Source organism: Chrysemys picta, chromosome 6 (assembly GCF_011386835.1).
Source record: "Chrysemys picta bellii isolate R12L10 chromosome 6, ASM1138683v2, whole genome shotgun sequence".
Lineage (NCBI taxonomy): Eukaryota > Metazoa > Chordata > Testudines > Emydidae > Chrysemys > Chrysemys picta.
This window is the reverse complement of record NC_088796.1, coordinates 46974037-46998287: the sequence shown is the minus strand read 5'-3', so window position 1 is coordinate 46998287 and position 24251 is coordinate 46974037. Positions and strand designations below refer to the sequence as shown.

At 45.6% G+C, this 24251-nt stretch overlaps 1 protein-coding gene across 4 annotated transcripts in view; it reads right to left on the bottom strand.

Moving 5' to 3' along the window:
- The window catches only part of CERT1 (ceramide transporter 1), a 155768-nt gene that overhangs the window by 18279 nt on the left and 113238 nt on the right, over window positions 1-24251 (bottom strand). For 2 of the 4 annotated variants that reach the window (XM_005288273.5, XM_024104551.3), the window contains 3 exons: window positions 17831-17917; window positions 6007-6099; window positions 5317-5394 (listed from right to left, as the gene is read on the bottom strand). In XM_005288273.5, the coding sequence (XP_005288330.1) occupies window positions 5317-5394; window positions 6007-6099; window positions 17831-17917 (258 nt within the window). The remainder of the gene's footprint in view (window positions 1-5316; window positions 5395-6006; window positions 6100-17830; window positions 17918-24251) is intronic. The other 2 variants (XM_005288274.5, XM_065550117.1) reach the window with 1 other exon arrangement.

Genomic DNA, 24251 nt, shown 5'->3' with positions numbered 1-24251 from the left:
AGGTGCCAAATCCTTTCAGATCACATTTCCAAACCTGCTCTTTTCCAATTGAAATTATAATCTGTGAGAATTATGGAGGAAAGAAAGAATATTACAAGTTACTTCACAGATATGTTTTATAACATGGCAGACAAGTTTGCTTCAATTCGTGTGTATCTTAAAAACAAGTGAATACTCAAAATAGATGTTTCAGCACCTCCAGATTAATGTGTAATTTGCGATGTCTGTCTGAATACTACAGAGGTAGTGACTAAAGGATGTTTATTTAAAAATATATATCTTGAATAAAAATTAAACAAGGTATTATATTGTATGTCTGGTATTTTAAGCAGTACACAATCATGAATAAAATTAGCAACATTGGGGCATAAATACCTTGTGTATGATGTAGAAAGACATTTCTTTATACACAAACATATGCCACTTGTCAAATAAAGGCATTTATCAAATGAAGTATATTATAACAAGTTTAAGTGGCGGAATGAGCAAAGGAATATGTATTAATGTGTTTTTCTAATTTGCTTGAGATGGAAACAAAAAGGTTGTATTTATATTTTATTATTTTAAAATAAAGAAGCCTTATTTTTGTACTATGTACTTTCTGGGCTGTACATTCAAGATTAGCAAAGGAGGTAATTGTACCTGAATCACACTTTAAAAGTTAATCCCCTCAAACAAATAATGAAACACTGTATGTAATGAGGACTATATTTCATGGAAGTTCAGTGCTGATTTATAGATGTTTTGTGGAAGCAAAATGAGTGATATGGGAAGGATTGAGAGACCAGTCCACAAAGTTTTTGTTAAAACTAACTGACAAAGAAAAGTCTGTCCTCTTTTCACTTTATAACTCAGGCAGGAAGGCCATCCTCTCCTAGACCTGGGCAACAGGTTTCCTAGACACGATTCCTCCCGCTCTCTTCTTTCCAGGACACTGTTTACAACCTTCAAGTGGGCAGATTTTCTAAGTAAACGTCCTTTAAAACATCTGGACACTAAGAGACAGCTACTCGGCTAGCTTGATTATCACTTCAAAAGTTTTTTTTTCTTTTTTTCTTTTTTCTCTTAATTAATTGGCCTCTCAGAGTTGGTAAGACAACTCCCACCTGTTTATGCTCTCTGTATGTGTGTATATATATCTCCTCATTATATGTTCCATTCTATATGCATCCGAAGAAGTGGGCTGTAGTCCACGAAAGCTTATGCTCTAATAAATTTGTTAGTCTCTAAGGTGCCACAAGTACTCCTGTTCTTCTTTCTAGGTGATTGATGAAATTCTTCTAGAGTAATGGAAACCTTACTGGCTTAAAGAAAATAATTAGGCTTGGCTGAATTAGATTAAAAAAAAATAATTTTGATGGCTTACATTGATGTTATTTTTAGCATTTTTAAATTTTATCATCCATTTAACTTTTCACAGTTGTGGGAAATTTGGAGGGGTGGGAGGGGGGGCTTAGTGTCAGACTATTTAATGACAGTAGATGTCGAGATTCAAAAACTTAAAGCTTTATAACACTTAAAACACATTGTCAATATCACATGTCAAAACAAACAAAGTAAATATCCTTAACTAGTAATCAAACTAATAGGCAAAGTAAGAAAAATGCTGCTTGAGAACCTATCTGTAAATTTCGATTCTCACCAGTGCAAATATTTATTGTTTTGTGTGTTCATGGTGAAATTGACATTTACCGATATTAGCAATAAAAATCTAATCCTTCCAAGTCTAAACAATCTACAAATTCCAAAGTTTCAGAGTAGCAGCCGTGTTAGTCTGTATCCGCAAAAAGAAGAACAGGAGGACTTGTGGCACCTTAGAGACTAACAAATTTATTAGAGCATAAGCTTTCGTGGACTACATCCGAAGAAGTGGGCTGTAGTCCACGAAAGCTTATGCTCTAATAAATTTGTTAGTCTCTAAGGTGCCACAAGTCCTCCTGTTCTTCTTTTTACAAATTCCAAATACTCTATAAAATCCAATCAAAATTTAGAGCATGGAGCACAACTACAATTATCTAAGATCAGCAAAGGTCCCTTGAAACCTACAAGGGGGCCATAAAACTAACACGCTCAGAAAGCATTCTTTATCTACTTCCTCAATAGCATAAATTAACTAGCAACATTGGATTGTGTCTCATCCATAACCCCAGTGATTTCTGAGGGCAGGGGCTTTGGTTAATTCTCTGAGAATTCTGAATATCCCTTTGAGATTTAAACCTAGTCTTGGGTGCAAATACCAGACCACTGTTTGAACTGTTTATTTAGGTTTTTCTGTCCTTAAATATCGAAGCAGCCTTTCTAGTAATCATCACTTCTGCACTGGGCGCATTATTGCTAGAATCTTAGTACCTTCCTCAGTAAAAGGAATCAACTCAATTCAGTCTTCGCTCCCAGAAGTAACACACCATTCCACAGAACTCAGAAAACAGAGGTCTAGTGGTGCCAACTCGCTCAAGGTTCACTGTTCTTTACAAGCTACTCCCGTCTTAGCCCTGACAAACTCACTACACTTAATACAATACTTTAATATTTATTTGTGAAGGGTAGCATGCGAGGTCTGTACTGAAAGCACATAACTTATCAAGATTCATAATCATTGAGATTTTTGTACAGATAATATTTAAGGAACAATGTAACAGTGAAGTGGGCTTTAAACTAAGTTCGATGGGGGCAGGAGACAAAAGTCCACAGGTAAGTCCAGAACATGGAGACCTGGGTGAAGGGTTGGAATCTGCAGGGGAAATTGGCAGTTAAAGCAGGGGCAAAGGAGAGAAGAGGGAATACAGATGGGAAATCTAATGAATATCTTAGATTTCTGCATACTAATGCAGGGAGGTCAGAGAATATAGTCTGGAAGAACTAGAAGTAACAGTAAATAATCACAATTACAACGTAACTGGCATCACAGAGACTTGGTGGGATGATTCACGTGACTGGAATATTGCTACAGAAGGGTACAGCTTGTTCAGGAAGGACAGAAAGGGGGGAAAAGGGAGGAAGTGTTGTCTTGTATGTCAACACTTGCACTGAGGTAGAGATAGAAGTGGGAGGCAGACCTATTGAAAGTCTCCAGGTAAGGTTAAAAGGAGTAAAAAACAAGGATGATGTCACTGTAGGGGTCTGTTATAGACCACCTAACCAGGAAGAAGAGGTGGATGAAGCTTTTATTAAATAACTAACAAAATCATCCAAAGTACAGGACTTGGCGGTGATGGGGGACTTCAACTACCCAGACATCCACTGGGAAATGCTTATAGCACAAGATAGATTATCCAACAAGTTTTTGGAGGCAACTTTTTATTATAGCAAGTGGAGAAAGCAACTAAGGGAGAGGCTGTTCTAGATTTGATTCTGACAAATAGGAAAGAAATGCTTGCGAATTTGAAGGTGGAAGGCAGTTTGAGAGAAAGTAATCATGAAAAGATACAGTTCATGATTCTAAGGACTGGTAGGAGGGAGAACAGCAGAATGAAGAAAATGGACTTCAGCAAACTCAGAATTGATAAGTAAGATCATGTGGGGAAAAAAGTTTAAAGAAAAAAGTTCAGGAGAGTTGGCATTTTTTTTAGAGAGAGACATTATTAAGGGCACAAGAGCAAACTATTCCAGTGCATAGGAAAGATAGGAAGTATGGAAACAGATCAATCTGGCTTAAGCAAATTACTAACCTTTTGTAACTGTTCTTTGAGATGTGTTGCTCATGTCCATTCCAAAGTAGGTGTGTGTTCGCCCCAAGCACCACAGCCAGAAAGTTTTCCCCTCAGTGGTATCTGTTGGGTCAGAACCAATGACCCCTGGTATCACACGCTCATAGTGCCAGTATAAAGGGTCTTGCCGCCCCGCTGACTCCTCAGTTCCTTCTTGCTGGCTATCTCCGACAGAGGGACAGGCAAGGGGGTGGTAATGGTTTGGAATGGACACGAGCAACATATCTTGAAGAACAGTTACGAAAGGTTAGTAATCATTTTTTCTTCGAGTGCTTGCTCATGTCCATTCCAAAGTAGGTGACTCCCAAGCAGTTGTGCAGGTGGACGGTTTGGAGGTCTTTGGCATGCTGACTAATACCACTTGGCTGAAAACCACATCATCTCTAGTCTGCTGGGTGATGGTGTAGCGCGACGCGAAAGTGTGAACTGACGACTACATTGCCACTATACAGATGTCCTGGATAGGAACTTGAGCTACAAATGCTGCCAAAGATGTTTGAGCCCTGGTAGAGTGCACCATCAGGGCAGGAGAGGGGACTTTTGCATAGCATGTGTGGATACATGACGTGATCCACGATGAAATTCTCTGGGCCGAGACTAGAAGGCTTTTCATTCTGTCTGCAATGACTACAAAAAGCCGAATATATTTTTTAAACGATCTAGTCCTTTCTATGCAGAAGGCTAGAGCATGCCTCACATCCAGCGAGTGGAGTGCAGTTTCGGATAGAAGACCGGTAGGAAGATATCCTGGTTACTATGGAATTAGAAGGAAGGCTGGATGTGGCTGCAATTGAACCTTGTCCTTGAAGAAGACCATGTAAGGTGGTTCTGAAGTAAGGACTTGGAGCTGAAGTAAGTGGGGAAATGGGATACCGGGAGGAAGCATGAGCAGGAGAGTGCAAGGGGGGAGGACTCCTGTCTCAGACTGAGAAAGCGGGACAATCAGCGATTTATCTTAAGTGACCTCCGAGGTCCCTTCCAACCCTGATATTCTATGATTCTATGATTCTGGCAGAAGTAATGGCCTCCAGGAAGGCCACCGTCCAGGACAAGTAGAGCAGAATGCGTTCCCGCAGTTCAAATGGAGGCCTTGTTAGTCTTGCCAACACCAAGTTGAGGTTCCAGGGAGGGAGTGGCTGCTGTACCTTTGGGTACAATCTCTCCAGGCCCTTAAGAAACAGACTACAGATGAAGTTTGAGAAAACAGAATGGCCGTTCATCCATGATTTACATGCAAACATAACGATCCTTCATTTTAAAGTCAAATTTATTTCCATCCCACACAGACCAGGTGTTATTTCACTTTTATTATTTTAAGTTATTACATCAGTAATGTGGGATCTTGAAGTTACACATTTTTATTTTTTCTGCAGACATTAATCCTCCTTATTTCCCAGATTCAGACCCTTGCAAGTATGATCTGGATGCAAGCAGAATGTAAAAAGACAAATCTTTCAGTAACAGGAATAGAGAATTCCTTGGTATGTGTCTATCTGTACTCATCTAAAACAAGCACAAGTGATTTATGGAACAAAGGGAACCCAGGTTAGAGAGAAGATGAAATACAGCAAAAAGATATACAAAGCCACTCTAGATATTCTTACAATACCTGGGTGCTGAATCTGTGAACATCATCAGAGGCACTGACTAGATCAATGGAAGACATGGAGGAAGAGCGACTATAGGGCTACCAGAGACAGACAAAGAAAAAAAAGCAAGTAATCAGAACAAAGGCACAACAGAGCTTTCAGTACCAACTTCCAAGCACAAGATAATGAAGAAAAGGAAAACAAAAGCACCATAAGCAGCAAGCACAGCAGCAAAAGCTAATTTCCTGCAAGCATTATATATTATACTCCCAACATGGCCCTGGGAAAAAAAAAAGTAGTGTTTCCAGTAACATTGAAAAAGGTCAAAATCAACCACGATTAAAAAAAAAAAAAAAACCACTAGCTTTTTCTTCTTTTAACTAGTTTAATGACTTTACATTTAAGAAAAAGCATCTTTAAAGAATATTACGTTTCTGGCATGATTTTTTCTTAATCTCATAAAATATGACAAGTTTGCTACATATCCAGAATATTCTAAAATAAACACTAAAAATAAAAGATTTTTTTCAAGGAAAAAGTCCTCTCCAATCCTGGATATGTCAATTCTAATGAGTGATGTGTTCAAAGTTACTAGAAACATCTACAAATTAGATCTCACCAATCCATATGACTAATGTATCAGTTTGAACAGAAATAGTGATTTTATTTACAATAAGTACTCTTTGAAAAGAGCCTGGGAAACATCTCACCTTTTGGACGAATCTGTGAGTCCCCACAGCAGAGAATCCATCACCAGAGGGTAATGATGTTGGCCAATGTGATCTGACCTTTTCACTCTGAGACTAAGAGAAACAGGTTAAATGTATTAGTACATAACAGCTGTTTGGTGGAGTATTTAGTAGGTGGCAGTAGAAGTGACAGGACGCATATAAGAGGAGGGAGCAAGTAAATGGTCTCTCTACTGTTTCACAGGTCACGAATGGTAACAGACACTTCAGGTGGCAACAACAATTAGATTTAAGAAATATTTATCGTGTATTGGATATACTTATTTGTGTAGGTTATTCACCTAAGTACAGTCAAGGTGAGTTTTATATAGGATTTTTTAATTACTTGTGTCTATTAAGAATTGCTTTAAAGATAATAGGGGAGACAAATTGACCCATGTTATTAACACTATTTATGCTGTCATGTTCTGTGGATAATGGACTTCTGTTTCCACTGTGCCCAAATTTCTCAAATTAATTTTAGTTTTAAAAATAAAAAATTAAAAAGAACAAAATGTTATATAAAAGGAAGTGTTACTCACCCTATGCACTAACTATAGTTCTTCGAGATGTGTCCCCCTATGTGTGCTGCATTTCAGGTACACATGCACCTCTTAAGCCTTCAATAGGAGATTTCTAGCTAGCAGTGTCCATTCAACTCTCACATGCGCCCCGTCTCCTTGTGGCAGACACTGAGGCTATATAAAGGTGTATGGACAAATTGCCCTCAGGTCCTTCTCTATTCAGTCATCCCCTAGGGAACAACTGAAGCACAGGGGAAGGAGAGTGGATAGTGAAGCACCCATAGGGACAGACATTTCCTCCTCCTCTGAGTAGTGTGCCTGTGGGTGCTTCACTTCAGGTGACTTCTGAGCACTATTTCTAGAAGGAGGAAAGAGTTTCAGAACAGGATCCAGAACTGAAGACTGTACTGCGGAACCAAGTGTCGCATCAGATCTGACGGCATGAAGCAGAGTCTAAAACTTTAAAAACATATGGTCTGAAATCCAAGTAGTGGCTCTGTGTGTCTCAGATAATGGAACATTCTTCAAAAATGTAGCAAATGTTGCCCGCAATCTGGTTCAGTGTGTTCTAACCCCTGAGGGGGCTGAGCACCTGCAGACTCACAACAGGTAGAGATACAGCCTGATAGCCATTTCAAAAGTCTGAGCAGAAATAGGAGCCCCCTCAGATCTATCTGCGAAGGATACAGAGAGTCTAGGCACTCTCCTAAACTGCTTAGTCCTATCCAGGTAGAAGGTTAAGGCTTTTCTATCATCCAAAATATGAAAACAGGATTCTTGCTGAGAACTATGAGGTTTCATAAAATATACTGGTAGATGGATAGATTAGTTTAGATGAAAATCCGATTGAAACCTTTGGTAGGAACTTAGGATGCAGATGTAAAAAGAGACTTTATTAAAAAAAAAAAGGTAAAGGAGGTAATCTGCCATCCAGGCTCCAATTTCCCTGACCTTACGGGCTGACATGATGGCAACTAAGGCGGCCATCTTCACAGATAAAGGAAGTAGGGAACAGGTTGCCATTGGTACAAATGGATGTCATGTGAGATGGTTGAGAAACTGGTTGAGATCTCAAGATGGGGTGGGTTGTCTAATATGGGGGAAGAAATTACTCAGACCTTAATACATCTGGATGATATCCAGGAAGCAAAAATTGAAAGTCCCTGGACAGGAAAATGAAAGGCTGATATGGCGGGCAGGTGTACCTTGACCAAAATGATGGATAAGCTGGGTGTCTTCAGATCCAGCAGGTAATCTAGGATGAGGGAAACACAAATGGATTCCAGCCAGAGGTATCAACAGCTGTCCCAATGGATGAATCGCTTCCATATTTGCAGGTAAGTAGTGCGGAATGCTGTTTTTCTACTGTTTAACTGCACCTGCTGTACCTCCATAGAGCAGGGAAACCTGTATTCGTGAGAACCATCCAGGAACCATGCCCTGGAACTACTAGATTGGGGTTAAGCATGTGATCAGCATCCTGAGACAGGAGATGTGGAATGTTTGGGAGCTCGACTGATGGTTGGACACAAGCAGTTAAGGGTACCAAGCTTGTCTCAGCCAGGTAGGTACTATGGAGGATAACTATGGCCTTGTCCTGCCTGATCTTGTTCAATACCCTTAGAATTATGGGTGCTGGGGGAAAGGCACAGAACAGGCTCTTCCTCCACAGGAGAAGAAAGGCATCCTCCAGGGAGCGGTGACCCAGACCTGCCTTGAACAGAAAAGAGAACACTTCCTGTTCTTGAAGGTGGTGAAAAGATTGATCTCTGGCAGTCTCATCTCTAGAATAAGCCATGGAGAACTTGAGTGTCCAGCTATGACTCATAGTTGTGGGAGAAGTATCTGCTGAGAGCATTCATTGGCTGTGGTGTTCTGGATGCCTGTGAGGTGGACCACTGAAATATGGATGTGGTGGGCTATGCACCAGTTCCAGAGCTTTATAGCTTCAGTGCACAAGGAGGATCTTGTTCCTTCCTGCTTGTTGATGTAAAACATGAAGGACATATTGTCCATCATGACCCTGATCGCTCTGCCCCTGATGAAGGGCAGGAAATGGAGACAAGAATTCCTGACTGCCTTGAGCTTCAACAAGTTGATATCAAAACTGATTTCATGGGCTGTCCATCTGCCCTGGACTGAGAGGGTGTTTAGGTGGGCAATTATAGTTGCTAGAGTCACCATCTTCAACTTTTGAGTCTTCACGAATTTGTTCAACTGTTCTGTCTTAGATCTAAGATTGGCCTCCAACCTATATCCTCCAGTGGCACTAGAAAGTATTTTGAGTAGAACTCCCTGACCCTGTAAAGGGAAGGGATTGGTTCTATTGCTCCTAGTTGGAGGAGAGTGTCCACCTCTTGCCTTAAAAGAAGCTCATGAGAGGGGTCCCTGAAGAGGAAAGGAGAATGAGGAAAGGAGAGAGAGAGACACACAAACTGGATGGTATAGCCTGATGTTATGACCTCCAAGACCCACTGATCCATGGCGATCTGCTCCCAAGCTGGGTGGAAATGGACAACATGGTCCCCAAAGGGAGGGAGATGGGCTAAAGGGTGCAATTGTATATCCGGCAGGGGGAGGGGAGTGGGAGGAAGAATTTCATTTCTTGACCAGTCCATCAAAACTGACACCTGGGTGGTTGTGGAGGGCTGTTGAATAGCCCTCTTGCCCTGCAACCTCTCTCTTTTCCTGGGGAGTTCCACGGGGCTAGGGTATCCTAAGAACTGAGCAGGGCATGACCTCTGGACAGTCTGACCTACTAAAAAGCTCCTTGCTCGTTGGTGTGCAAATGCCTAAGAAAGGTAGGGTAGCCATGGAGTCCTTCAAAATGTGCAGGGAGTCATTCGTGGTCTCGGAGAAAAGCCTATGACCAGCAGGGAGGTCCCCTACTATGTTCTGAAACTTTCCTCGAAAAAGTTGGAGCCATGACACCCTGCGCATAACTATTGCCATGGAGATAGAGCTGGCAGTAATGAGCAGCATCTAGGGATGCCTGGAAAGCTGTTCTGGCCAGCAGGTGACTCTCTGCAACTATGAATTGGAATTATTCCCTGCAGTCATGTGGCAGCTGCTCAATAAAGCCCATGAGCTTGTTGCAATTAGTAAAATTGTATTTGGTCATGACCACCTGATAGTTTGTGATCTGGAACAACAGCGTTGCAGACAAGTAAGATTTTTGACCAAAATATCCACTTACTTCTGGTCCTTGTCATAAGGGGCAGATGTCAAAAAATTGCTGCCTAACCTGTTCATTCACTGCATCCACCAACGGAGTAAGGTGGGGGATAGGAAAATAGAAAATTGGAATCCATTGGTGCAATAGTGGCAAGTGTTTGCCTCACTGTCTTAGCCAGATCCAGGAAAGCCTCATTAATAGGTAATACCTCTCTGGAGGGTGTTGCCAATGGCAAAGTATCTAGCAGCTTGCATTGCGGATCTTCGACCTCCACCAGAGGGATCTGCAGGGTGTCTGCTACCCTTCTAATGAGGTCCTGAAACTGCCTGAAGTTGTCAGCTGTGGAAGGTGGTGAAGCCATAATTGCCTCATCCAGCAACAACGATGAACTGGGAAAGTCAGGGGTGACCTCTTCATCTACCCTAGCCTTCTGCTCTTCAAATGTCTCCTCTTGTCATGGATGGGTAGAGGGAGAATGTGAAACCTTGTCTTCTGGAGGAACAGTACCAGTGGCTGCTAAATTGCTGTCGATTGGCAGCCCATAGGCCCCAATATGGCCATTGGGAGATGTCCATAAGGAAGTACGGGTGGCATACAAAGTTCGTTCCACCTTTCTTGCTGACCAGCAAGGTCCTCCCTGCGCAAAAGTGGTTTCCTGAAGGGGTATGCAGGAGAACCCTTCACTGAAATCAAAGAGGACTCCCAATTGGTCTCCTTCTCCACATCCTCCCATGGTGGGACAGGAATTGAGGACAGAACACAGTCCTATGCCATGAAGGGGCCACTCAGAGACAGAGGTCTCAGTACTGAGAGACGCTCGGCTACCCAACAACAATGGACACTCTGGTTTGTCTGACACCGAGAGGTCCCTTGAGTATTGGAACTCCTGCGGTACCAGAAAGGACCCCAGTGCTGACGCCGTAGCAGAGGTTGCTGTGGCTGACAGTCCCCAGGATGATGGGAGTACTGCAGGCATTGTAGATGTCACTTCTCAATGTTTGCTCAGTATCAAGGGCACTGCTTGCACAGGTACTGCTTGCACAGCCCTGCCTGAGCTGCTTACATCAGTACCAATGGCTGGTTAAGACACGTGACAGTAACAATGGCTGAACAGGATGCTTTGGTGCTGACGGAAAGGCCAAAATATAGTACCCTGTGCTTACCCTCCTTACTGGTGGAGGATTTAGTTGCCCTATCGAAACTGTGCTTCCAGTCCTTGGAGCTCCTGGACTTTGCAGGCCTACTGGTACTGGAGAAAGAGTCCTTGATCTCAACAGTACTCTTGAAGTACAAGGATCTTAACGGGGACCTGGTCTTTTTTGAAGCTGACTCAGAGTGAGAGTCCATGCTCCTCTTTCTGGGAGTCTTCCAAGCAGGCTCCAAAGACTTCCCTTTCTTAGGGGAAGCATGCCTCAAGGTTGATTGGATGCAGGATCTGTCCGCAGATAGATGTACCAGGGAGGGGAGGGTAATCTCCTGATCTGGCTCAGAGGGTGGTTGCAGGGAGCATTCTCTTGCCAACAGTCTGACCTTTACCTTGCTGTTTTTTCTAGCCCTGGTCTTAAAGGGCCAAACTGAAGGAATGCTTCTGGGAGACGTGACTCCCCCAGGCAACAGACACAAATGGAGTGCCCGTCACTTATTGGCATAGCCTCCTGGCAAGACAGGCAGCGTTTGAAGCCTGGAGAACAAGGCGTACCCTGACAGGAGAAGACCGGTATCCCAGAAGGAAGAAAAAATGATACTCTCATCTAAAACTAACTATACTAAATACTGACCTACAACTATAAATTAACTGAGAAAAAGATAAATAAAGATAAATTAACTGAGCCAAGTATGCTCTAGGCTGACACACTAGGGTTCTGTCTCAGGCCGAGGTGGTAGAGAAGGAACTGCAGGCAGTGTGCCCACGTACCCCTAGATAGCCTCGGTGGCTGCCACAAGGAGGCATAGGGTGCATGTGTGGGCTGAATGGACACTGCTAGCTAGAAATCATCCAATCTTCATGTGCGCCTGAAGTGGAGCACCAAAAGGGACACTATTGGAAGAATTAGTAAGTTACTACTTAGATTGCAGACTCTTTGGAGTAGGAAAAAACGGTTACCTACCTTTTGTAACTGTTGTTCTTCAAGATCATAGAATCATAGAAGATTAGGGTTGGAAGAGACCTCAGGAGGTCATCTAGTCTAACTCCCGTCTCAAAGCAGGACCAACCCCAACTAAATCATCCCAGCCAGGGCTTTGTCAAGCTGGGCTTTAAAAACCTCTACTGATGGAGATTCCAAACCCACGCCCCCCGCCAGGTAATCCATTCCAGTGCTTCACCACCCTCCTAGTGAAATAGGTTTTCCTAATATCCAACCTAGACCTCCCCACGGCAACTTGAGACCATTGGTCCTTGTTCTGTCATCTGCCACCACTGAGAACAGCCTAACTCCATCCTCTTTGGAACCCCTCTTCAGGTAGTTGAAGGCTGCTATCAAATCCCCTCACTCTTCTCTTCTGCAGACTAAATAAGCCCAGTTCCCTCAGCCTCCCCTCAAAGTCATGTGCCCCAGCCCCCTGATCATTTTCGTTGCCCTCCACTGGACTCTCTCCAATTTGTCCACATACTTTCTGTAGTGGGGGGTCCAACACTGGACTCAGTACTTCACATGTGGCTTCACTGGTGCCAAATAGAGGGGAATAATCACTTCCCTCAATTTGCTGGCAAAACTCCTACTTATGCAGCCCAATATGCCATTAGCCTTCTTGGCAACAAGGGCACATTGTTGACTTATATCCAGCTTCTCATCCACTGTAATACCCAGTTCCTTTTCTGGGGAACTGCCGCTTAGCCAGTTGGTCCCCAGCCTGTAGCTGTGCATCGGATTCTTCCATCGTAAGTGCAGGACTTTGCATTTGTCCTTGTTGAATCTCAGATTTCTTTTGGTCCAATCCTCCAATTTGTCTAGAAAAAACAGTTACCTACCTTTCGTAACTGTTGTTCTTCGAGATGTGTTGCTCATGTCCATGCCATTCTAGGTGTGCATGCGCCCACGTGCGCGGCTGGAGATTTTTGCTTTAGCAGTACCCATAGTACCGGCTGTAGTACCCTCTAGAGTGCTGCGCTCATGCTGCGGTATATCAGGCGCTGCCAGCCCACGCCCTCTCACTTCCTTCTTTCCGACGACTCCGAAAGAGGGGCAGGAGGGACGGTAATGGAATGGACATGAGCAACACATCTCGAATAACAGTTACGAAAGGTAGTTTTTAGTTCTGTGAGTGCTTGCTCATGTCCATTCCATTCTAGGTGACTCGCAAGCAGTATCAATGGAGGTGGGCTCGGAGTTCACCCTTGTACAGCGTGTCTTACAGCTCTGCCAAAGCCAGTGTCATCTTGCACCTGCTGAGTCAGTGCATAGTGTGATGTGAATGTATGGACAGACAACCAGGTGGCGGCCCAACAGATTTCTTGGATCAGCACCTGTACCAGGAAGGCCGATGAAGATGCCTGCACTCTAGTGGAATGAGCAGTCACAGTCACTGACAGGGGCACTTTCCCCAGCCCGTAGCAGTGGCGGATGCACGCCGTGATCCAAGACGAAATTCTCTGGCCTAATGGAGCCACGGAGCAGCCATGTCGTCAGGTGCAGCGACGCCAGGTTCGGTTGCAGCGGATTGCCGTGGTTCTGGGATAGCAGATCCAGACGGAGAGGTAACTGCAGTGAGTTGGCCACTGAAAGCCTCAGCAGCATGCTAAGCCAGTGCTGGCGAGGCCATGCCAGGGCAATGAGAATGACTCTCACTCTGTCTTGCTTCACCTTTAGCAGGACTCTGGATAAGCAGCACTGGCAGAAAAGCGCAGATCAGCACTCCCGACTCTGGGATCAGGAAGGCATCTGACAGGGAGCCCTTATCCCCTGGCAGAGACAAGGGCTCCCTGTTGGATGCGTTCCTGATCCCGGAGCAAAATACGTGGCACTTCCTGTTCTGCCTGGACGCAAACAGGTCCACCTGGGGAGTCCCCCACCATTGGAAGATCAGGTTGACCACCTCCGGATGGAGGGACCACTCGTGGCAAGAGGAGAAGGCCTTGCTGAGGCGATGTGGCAGGACGTTCCTGGTTCTAGGTAAGTGAGTGGCCATCAGGTGGATGGCATTCTGCACGCAAAGATCCTGGAGGCTGAGCGCTTCTTGACACACGGCCAATGACCTGATGTAACGTTGATGTAATATATCACGGCCATGTTGTCCGTGAGGACCTGTACCACCTTGCCTTCTAGGTGGGGCAAAAACGCCTGACATGCGCACTGCCCTGACGTTGATATGAAGAGCTAAGTTGTGCTGCATCCAATGCTGCGCTCACCCAGGTGGGCTCCCCAGACCAGGTCTGATGCATCTGAGACCAGGGTGAGCGACGGTGATGGGGACACAAAGTGAACTCCCCACAGCACTGACTTGGAGTCTAGCCAATAGTTCAAGGATGAGAAGACGTGGTCCGGCACCGTGACCACGTGGTCCCGGGGGTGCCTGCTGGGAACGTAGACCATTGCTAGCCATGTTTGCAGGGGTTGCAGATGAAGCCGGGTGTGCGTGACCACGTATGTGCATGCTGCCATGTGGCCCATCAGCCGCAGGCAAGTGTGGGCCATGGTGATCGTATGTCTCCTCATGTGGAAAATGAGATCCACCATGGCCTGAAAGCGTGCTTTCAGAATGAAGGCCCTGTCTTGTGTGGAATCGAGAACTGCTCCTATAAACTCTATGCGCTGGACTGGCATTAACGTGGACTTTTCTGTGTTTATAAACAGGCCCAGGTCATTGCAGGTGGAGCGTACCAGATTGGGTCAGGTGCAGAGAAACTTCAGAGACCTGCTCTTGATGAGCCAGTCATCAAGGTACAGAAAGATCTGGATGCCCCCGACATCTGAGGTAAGCCGCTACTGGTGCAATGCATGTTGTGAACACCCTAGGGGCTGAGGACAGGCCAAAGGGCAGTGCCGTGAACCTGAAGTGGTGCCCAGTCACTATGAAAGGCAGGAACCGTCTGTGTCATGGGAATATGGAGACATGGAAGTAAGCGTCCTTTAAGTTGAGAGCGGCGTACCAGTCCCCCGGATCCAGGGAGGGGAAAATGGAGGGGAAAGTTGAAGACCATGCGGAACTTCAACTTCTTGAGAGACTTGTTGAGGCCATGCAGTTCCAGGATCGGTCTGAGGCCTTCCCTTGGCTTTCAGGATTAGGAAGTATTGGGAGTAGAATCCTCTTCCTTCCATGTCCCGTGGAACCACCTCCACAGCCCTCAACTGCAGGAGCTTGTCCACCTCCTGAACCAGGAGTTGCTCGTGAGAGGGGTCCCTGAAGAGAGATGAGGAAGCAGGGGGGCGGGAAGGAGGGTTATCCACAAACTGCAGGGTATAGCTCCAAGCTACTATGTCCAGGACCAAGCAGTCCAAGGTAACCCACGACCAGGTCAAGTGGTAGGGAGAAAGGCGGTTGAGGAAAGGATGGGCAGGATCTGGCTGACTGGGGCATCGCTCTCGAGCGCACCCTCAAAACAATCACTTTTGCCCCCCCCGTGTGCTTGGTAGGTCTGGGCTAGGCTAGGTTGGTGAGTGAGAGGAGAAAGGGTAGCGAGGGGTAAACCTGGTAACCCTTTTCTTTGTAGATCCCTGCCAGGCTTGCCAAGGCCTCAATGGTGGTGGAGGCCAGAATGGCTTTCTGGCAGACTGTGGGGTATGCATGCCCAACGAGTGATGGGTAACCTTCATGTCCTTCAACCCGTGTAGTCTGGCATCCGTTTGATCAGAGAAGAGCCCAACTTCGGAGGGCTTGAATTGAGCATCTCCTGGGAAAGGTTTGCGTTTGGAGCCAGAAGCTGCGTTGCATAACCACCATCCATGTGACCGCCCTCACTGCTGAGTCTGCCATGTCCCATGCCATTTACAGGGAGCATCTGGCTGCTGCAGTCCCTTCCTTTACCAGGATACCAAACTCCTGAGCCTGACCCTGAGGAAGCGTGTCCTGGAACTTCTGGAGGCTGTCCCAGAGGTCAAAATTGTATCGACCTATCAGGGCCTGATGGTTTGCCACTCGGAATTGTAAGCTGGCCGTTGAATAAATTTTTCTAACAAATAAATCAAGTTTCTTGGCTTCTTTGTTCTTGGGGGTCGAGGTGGTGGGGACCTGCTTGTCCTTCTCGTTGGCTGCAGACAGCACCAGCAAGCCCGGGAGAGGGTGGGTATACAAGTACTCAAAATCTTTTGCCAGCATCAAGTACCTTTTCTCAGCCCATTTCAAGGTGGGTGGGATGGAGGATGGGGACTTCCTTAGAGGACACCATCCTGTACAGGTAGGGCAGTCAGGGTGAGCGTGGAAGCCAAGAGGACATTGAAAAGGGTGTCCTCCTGCTCCACCATCTCCTGCACTTCCAGCCCCAAGTTCTTGGCCACCCGCCTGAGAAGGGCTTGGTGTTCTTTAAAGTCATCCGGAGGGCTGGCCCTGGAAGGTCCCGTGAGCGCCTCGTCCGGGGAAGAGGTGACGGCCATGGCCACTGGTGGAGGTGCGGAGGGCTCAGCAGCCACTGGAGAGGGAGGTTTGGAGATGGGCACCGGATCTTCCACCCTGACCTCGGAGCCAGCTTCCAGTACTGGGCCTGGTGCCGGTGGGGCCGTCGATCTTTGCTCCGACACGGCCACGGATACGTGCTGCGAAGGGGGCATCGTCATCACTGGAACGCCCCATGCTCCTCAATATGGCCTTCTGTTGGCCACTGGCCTTGTTGCCACTGTGGTGCCGAGGACAGCAGAGAAGTTTCCGGTGTCCAAACCCGTAGCGGAGACTGGGGCGATGGGCTGAGCTGGGCCTCCGCGCCAGAGGAAACACTCTCTGGCGACCAGGGAGGAGCCGATGACACCTGCTTGCTGGTCATGGATACAAGTGAGCGCTGACCAGGTGTAAGCGATCGGTGGCTATTCCGGGGAGAACGGTCCTGGTGCCGGGGAGATTTGCACTGGGGGGGGGGGGAGAAACGGTGCTGGGGAGACTGGTAACACGAGGGGGAGTGGTCCCATGGTGCTGGCGACTGAGACAGACGTCTAGACGCGGATCAGTGAGGGGGCGAACCGAGTCGGTCATAATATGGGGAGTGCCGACCCCGCACTAGGAAATAATGTCTCGACGTCCAGGGGGAGTTTAGGCAATGGGCAGCACGGCTGCGACCTGCCACAGGATTGCTTGTCCGGCAACCTACAGTGTTCCCCCGCCCCCGAGGGGTCTTAACGGTTGGCTTCCCCTCTCAGGGAGCCATAGCCTAGTCCTGTGGCACCCAAGACGTCATAAGAGCAGGTGGAGAACTGTGCCCTCTCTGCGCGTGGGAGGACGATGGTGCAGGCAAGAGGGTGGGTCCTGTACCGCTCACCAGAATCAGTGACAGACCTTTAAGAGGGCTAAGAGCCCCAGCCGCAGAGGCATGCTCGCATTGCTCCAGAGAAGGCTGGCAGACAGGCCTGGTCCCTCTACCAGATGACCGTTGGGCCTTCTTGCTCAGCGCCAGTGAACGCTTCGCCTCCTTCTTCAGCGCCGGCCCACTGCACATGGAAGCCGAAGTACTTGGTGCAGCCTGCATAGAGCGCTCATATGTCAGGTGGAGAGGGGACTCCATCAAGGAACTGAGAGGTCACTGGCCAGCAGTGCCTGATATACCACGGCATGAACGTGGCACTCTAGAGGGCACTACAGCCAGCCCTACGGGTACTGCTAAGGCAAAAATCTCTGACAGCCACACATGTGGACGCACAAACACCTAGAATGGAATCTACATGAGCAAGCACTTGAACTCTCTTTTTGTTCTGTTTGTACAATGCCCAACACAATGGGGTCCTTGTCCATAACAAGGACTCCCAGGTGCTATAAATACATAAATATTTTACTATACAAATTCTAACAGTCAAACTTCTGTACACATACCTGTGAGCAAATTCCTACCAGTTAACATGAGTTCTGTGAATGTATCCCAGGAGAGAATTTGGACCATAAAAGAGAGACAAAGATCCTAGATTGAAGTATGGTATTTTTTAAAAGTAGGAACATAATTGCCTCTTAAAACATTTAGTACTATCAATACCTGTTCTTCTATTTTATCTTGTCTGTCAAGAGCAGCTTCAACAGCATCAAAGAATTCTTCTTCATTAATCAGACTATTAGGACCCTCCTAAACCAAAACACAGAAAAACAAACAGTCAAAGAAAATGGAGGAAATGTGAATGCTACACTTCAGAAAAAGGAGTTTAATTTAAAAAATGAAAGTTAGCCAATTTGATAAATTGCATTTATCAGTGTAAAAAAGTCCTAATTCATCTGCAGATGAAGCACGTAACAAATATAAAGTTATGAGCCTATTACACAAAAGCCATTTTTCATAACAATGAGTCTTTTCACCATTCGTTGAGTTTAACAAAATTAAGAGGAAAATTCAAAATAAAGCACTACTTGGTAAAATAAGATAATACTCCACTCAATACATTTAACAACAAAAGCCATGAAATTCACACGTAAAGAACAATCAAGTAAAATTTGGCCTAAAATTTAGGTTTTACATATTACACACACACACACACACTTTATTATTTGAGAACTCTTTTACAAAGTTTGTGACAAAAGTGTTTCCATAAATTCTTTTGCAAAGCCCAGCATAAAGTGTAATTTAAATTATCATTCCATTACCGGGACTGAAATATTAAGCTGTGTTGTCAGCCTTTCATGCCTGAAATACAACTAAAATATGTTCATTGTCCATGCAGAGAAAAATGCAAAAAGTAAAGAACAACATGATAAAGCTTAAGTTTGATCTTAAAGTTCCTCTAAGCTCGATCACTTAAAGTGTTACCAACAGATGGCCTATCAACTCTAAAAGTTCTTTTATTAGTTTGTCAGTTTTAACATTACACAATAAAAAGCAGTTTTATTTTTTTAAATGGCAGTTCATGAAGACTCCAACTTTACTTTGTTTTTGCATGAATCCATGCAATGGACTCTGTGGTTTAACCTATATGAAGTTTTATTTTACAGACTTACTATGGAGAAACTACTTCCCCTCCATAATAATCCATATTTTAATGTTGAAGCTAATTCTGTTATAATCATAGTTTTCGAGGCTTCTCCAGCTAATTTAATAACAGGAACATCTTGATATTTTGTGTGCTACTTCTCATTTCAGTGAAGTGTCTTTGTGGGAAGTCTGATTTTTTTTTTAAATCTATTTGTACACAATCATCTTTCTAAAATGGCCTGGGTCAAAAATTCAAAATTCATTTTTGTTTGTAAGTCTTGCTAAGAAGTGACAGCCACTATTTTTGGAGGTGGATAGAAGTGTAAAGAAATAAAGAGGTATTTAAAAAAAACCATGTATAAAGAGCACTGTTTCTAAATATAAATATTTAGAAACAACCTCACCTTTTAACTCCAGCTGCTGGGCTGAGCTGGGGAGCAAAGAGACTGGGGACACTGTGATAATGGCCCAGGAGATGATGGATTGGGGGTCACATAGGAGAAGATCATGGAATCATGCTAACTAGTCTCAAAATGAGGGAGTTCTGGGACAGGACAAGGTACTAATTGGAGGGTCAGAAGACATCAGGAGCAGAGTGGAAATAAATTCAAAACTGTGAACTGAACACAAACACAAAATCATGCCTGCTGAATATGCAGATGGCCTGTAGCTGCTTTTTGCTCACCAGCTTTTCCTTCAAGGGGAATTAACTGGATTACCTTCCTGCCCTATTCAATCGAGTAGGATGGCTCCATCCACCCACCCTTTCTTCCTTTTTCTATGGATTGGCCACTTGCAGCCTTACTTTTCTCTCTGGCAAACTTAGACCAAAATGTATACAGAATGCTTGCCAGCCACCCTGATACTTCAAAGGAATTGAAGTAAACTAGCAAAGGATTTTGGAACATGCACACAGTCATTAAAGAGGTGGGCCATTTGGAGACCAACCATTCATCTTGAAGAAAGAAACTCACTGAATTTAAGTAAAAAGTTAGTTTACAAAATCAGAAGACTGTTTCATATAGTAATGCTGTGAACACAAAAACCCTTTGAGCGCCATTATTTGGTGTCACTGGATAGTAAAAGCCACCATGGCTCATAAATACAGAAACAACAATATTTGAGACAAAATGTTCAACCAATGTTGTGCTGGAATCTGCTGCAGCTTTTTAAGTTAAAAGTAATTTCCATTTCCTGTGATTCAGTCAGCTGACAAATTCATGATATGACTCGAGATATTTGGCAAACCACTGTTTAGAAGAGCTCAAGAAAGCTAATTCTAACTGGATGAAACTATGGTATCTTATTGTGCCCAACTTAATAGTTGTCCAATATGAACAGGAAAGACCCATATGTGAGGACTGCCTGTTTTGCTGTTCACTGAGAGGATGTGGTATGGGAGGATGGGTGTGGTGTGTGGGAAATCTGAAGTTTTCAACAATCAGTTTTTGCAGCTAGAGTGGATTGGTATTGATTGCTGTGTTAGTACTGGCACTGATAACGCCAGAGTTATAAGAAGAAAATACAGCGATCTCGTGACTAGAATCCAGACTATTGCACTCCAAGCTATTTGGACACAATGTTCACTTCACTGGAAAGCTTTGGCAGTTAAGTGGTTGCCAGTGGAACTGAAAAAGGTACCTGATGAGGCTGTAGAAGTTGAGAATTTTATTAAAAGCCCAATGGATGCCTCTTCACTGTTTGATGCCATCTAAAAATGTGTGTAAATACATGTGAAGTTATCATATTACTAGGAGATTTAAAAATGCCATTTCCTTATGGCAGTAATAAAATCCAATATAAAAAAAAGTTAGTTGGGAGTGTTATAAGTAAGTTACACCATTTAGCAAGGCCCATTGACACTCACAAACTTCACATATTCACCAGCCCCAAAAGGTAATACATGTTTTTCCTTTTATCTATAAAGTGATCTTATGAAGCTCTGATGTTGCAGAAGTCCAGAGACTTTCATTTTTAGTTCTTATTAAATCACAATGCTAGATTTCACAAACACAGGAAAAGTTAAGGCTGGGGGAGGAAGCATGTAGTGATAGTGAAGTGAGTGAAGAATAAATACATCGAATGAATGAAATGATTATTCCTTAGTTTATCATTTTAAAAATATATGTTACAATATATATACTATATATGTATATATGTTAATATATATACTACAATATATGTTAAAAGTATCAAAACATTTTCTTTGAACTCCTACAACATACCTTAGAGCTTATCCACAAAGAGATGGTAGCCCTTACATCCCAACTTGCAGTGCACTAAGTGCCACTACCCTTTTGTGCACTAAGGGTACGACCAGACTACCCGCTGGATCGGTGGGCAGCGACCTATCGGGGATCGATATGTCGCGTCTCGTCTAGACACGATATATCGATCCCCAAACGCGCTCCCGTCGGCTCCGGAACTCCACCAGGGCGAGCAGCGGTAGTGTAGTTGACAGGGGAGCCGCGGCCGTCGATCCCGCGCCGTGAGGACGGGAGGTAATAAGATACGTCGTCTTCAGCTATGTTATTCCCATAGATGAAGTTGCGTACCTTATATCGACCCCCTCCCAGTGTAGATCAGGCCTAAGGCTATGTTTATACTGTGCTGCAGTGTGAACTGTGGGGCTGTGACTTGCAGAACACACCAAATTGTTGCACTCTAACTGCCCTGTGTGGATGCTGCTGGTGCTAACTAAAAGGTACCTAGTTCATATTGAATAGGACTATGTTAAAGAGAACAAGGTAACTTAGTTTGCACCAGTAGCATCCACATGGGGCAGTTAGTGCACACTGCAATTCACATAACTGTAGTCCCAACTGCAGGGCTACGTAGGCAAGTCCTAAGTCACGGTGTTCAGCCACTATAGCAGGGTCCTGGTCTACACTACGAGTTTAGGTCAAATTTAGCAGCGTTAGATCGATTTAACCCTGCACCCGTCCACGCGACGATGCCATTTTTGTCGACTTAAAGGGCTCTTAAAATCAATTTCGGTACTCCTCCCTGATGAGGGGATTAGCGCTGAAATCGACTTTGCTGGGTCGAATTTGGGGTAGTGTGGACGGTATTGGTCTCCGGGAGCTATCCCAGAGTGCTCCATTGTGACCGCTCTGGACAGCACTCTCCACTCAGATGCACTGGCCAGGTAGACAGGAAAAGCCCCGCGAACTTTTGAATTTAATTTCCTGTTTGCCCAGGGTGGCGAGCTCATCAGCACAGGTGACCATGCAGTCCCAGAATCGCAAAAGAGCTCCAGCATAGACCGAACGGGAGGTACTGGATCTGATCGCTGTATGGGGAGTGGAATCAGTGCTATCAGAACTCCGTTCAAAAAGACAAAATGCCCAAATATTTGAAGAAATCTCCAAGGGCATGAAGGACAGAGGCTATAACAGGGACCCGCAGCAGTGCCATGTGAAACTTAAGGAGCTCAGGCAAGCCTACCAAAGAACCAGGGAGGCAAACGGCCGCTCCGGGTCAGAGCCCCAGACATACCGCTTCTATGATGAGCTGCATGCCATTCTAAGGGGTGCCCCTACAACTACCCCACCCCTGTGCGTGGACTCCATCAATGAAATCTCATTGCACAGGGATGTGGATTTTGGGGACAAGGAAGATGATGATGAGGAGGTTGAAGATAGCGCACAGCAAGCAAGCGGAGAAACCATTTTCCCCGACAGCCAGGAACTGGTTTATCACCCTGGAGCCAGTACCCTCCCAACCCACCCAAGGCGGGCTCCTGGACCTTGAAGGCGGAGAAGGGACCTCTGGTGAGTGTAGCTTTGTAAATATAATACATGGTCTAAAAGCAAGCGTGTTTAATGATTAATTTGCCCTGAAGACTTGGGATGCATTCGCGGCCAGTACAGCTACTGGAAAAGTCTGTTAACATGTATGGGGATGAAGCGGAAATCCTCTTTATCTCTTTGTGTTATCCTCAGGAGAGTAATATCATTCATAGTCACCTGGTTGAAATAGGGGAATTTTATTAAGGGGACATGCAGAGGTGGCCGTTCCTGCTGGGCTGTTTGCCTGTAGCTGAACAGAAATCATCCCCACTGTTAGCCACGTGGTGGGGGCGGGGGTGAAGCGAACATCCCAGAGAATTGGGAGGGTGTATGTGGGGGGATTAGTTGGGTTTGTGCTGCACGTTAACCCGAAAACCGCAGCCCCTCCTTTTAGATGGCCAACCCAACGGGTGCTTGGTATGGGAAACGAGGGTGCTGCTGTTTGAAACCATTCCCACATGTTATGAAGGTTAAGAAGCCAAAAGACTGTTGCTTACCATGTCTGCTTGCAAGCCAAATTCTGTTGCCTGCCGGCCCTATGTGTGTAATCTCTCACACCAAACTGGCAGGCCCTCAATATAAGAGGCAAAATGCGACCTTATAAAGAAAGCACACGTGCTATGTAATGTTAACACCTTGGTTCACTGTGGAAGAGTCTACCCATTGTTCTCTAAAATGTGTCTCTTTAAAATACTACTCTCCCATTTTTTCCTCTCGCAGCTGCAAATGTTTCAATGCTCCCCGTATCATCTCCGTCCCAGAGGCTAGCGAAGATTAGAAGACAAAAAAAATGCACTCGTGATGAAATGTTCTCTGAGCTCCTACAGTCCTCCCACACTGAAAGAGCCCAGCAGAATACGTGGAAGCAGACATGTCAGAGTGCAGGAAAGCACAAAATGAACGCAAGGACAGGTGACGGGATCAAGAGGAGAAGTGGCGGGATCAAGATGACAGGTAGCATCAGCGTGATGAGAGAAGGCAGGAAGCAATGCTGAGGCTACTGGAGGATCAAACTGATATTCTCCCGTATATTGTTGAGGTGCAGGAAAGGCAGCAGGAGCACAGACCGCCGCTGCAGCCCCTGTGTAACCAACCGCCCTCCTCCCCAAGTTCCATAGCCTCCTCACCCAGATGCCCAAGAACGTGGTGGGGGGGCCTCCGGGCACCCAACCACTCCACCCAGAGGACTGCCCAAGCAACAGAAAGCTGGCATTAAATAAGTTTTGCAGTACAGTGTGGCCTTGTCCTTCCCTCCTCCCCCACCCCTCCCGGGCTACCTTGGCAGTTATCCCCCCATTTGTGTGACGAATTAATAAAGAATGCATGAATTTGAAACAACAATGACTTTATTGCCTCTGCAAGCGGTGATCAAAGAGGGGAGGGGAGGGCGGTTGGCTTATAGCAGTGGTCCCCAACGCAGTGCCTGTGGGTGCCATGGCGTCCGCCAGGGCAGTTGTGTGTGCCCGCCTAGTGCCCAGTAGGGGAGAGAAGCCGGGGCCCATGCCTTCCGGGGACAGAAAACTCTGGGGCTGCAGGCGCCGGTGTTCTCTGTCCTCGCAGCTTTTCTCCGGCTTCTCTCTGCGCTGCCCAGAACTGCTGCCCCCCCCCACCCCCAAAAGCTCCGACTTTGCCGTCCCAAGAATGGATGGAATGCCGCCCCGTAGCATGTGCTGCCCCAGGCATGCGCTTGCTCCACTGGTGCCTGG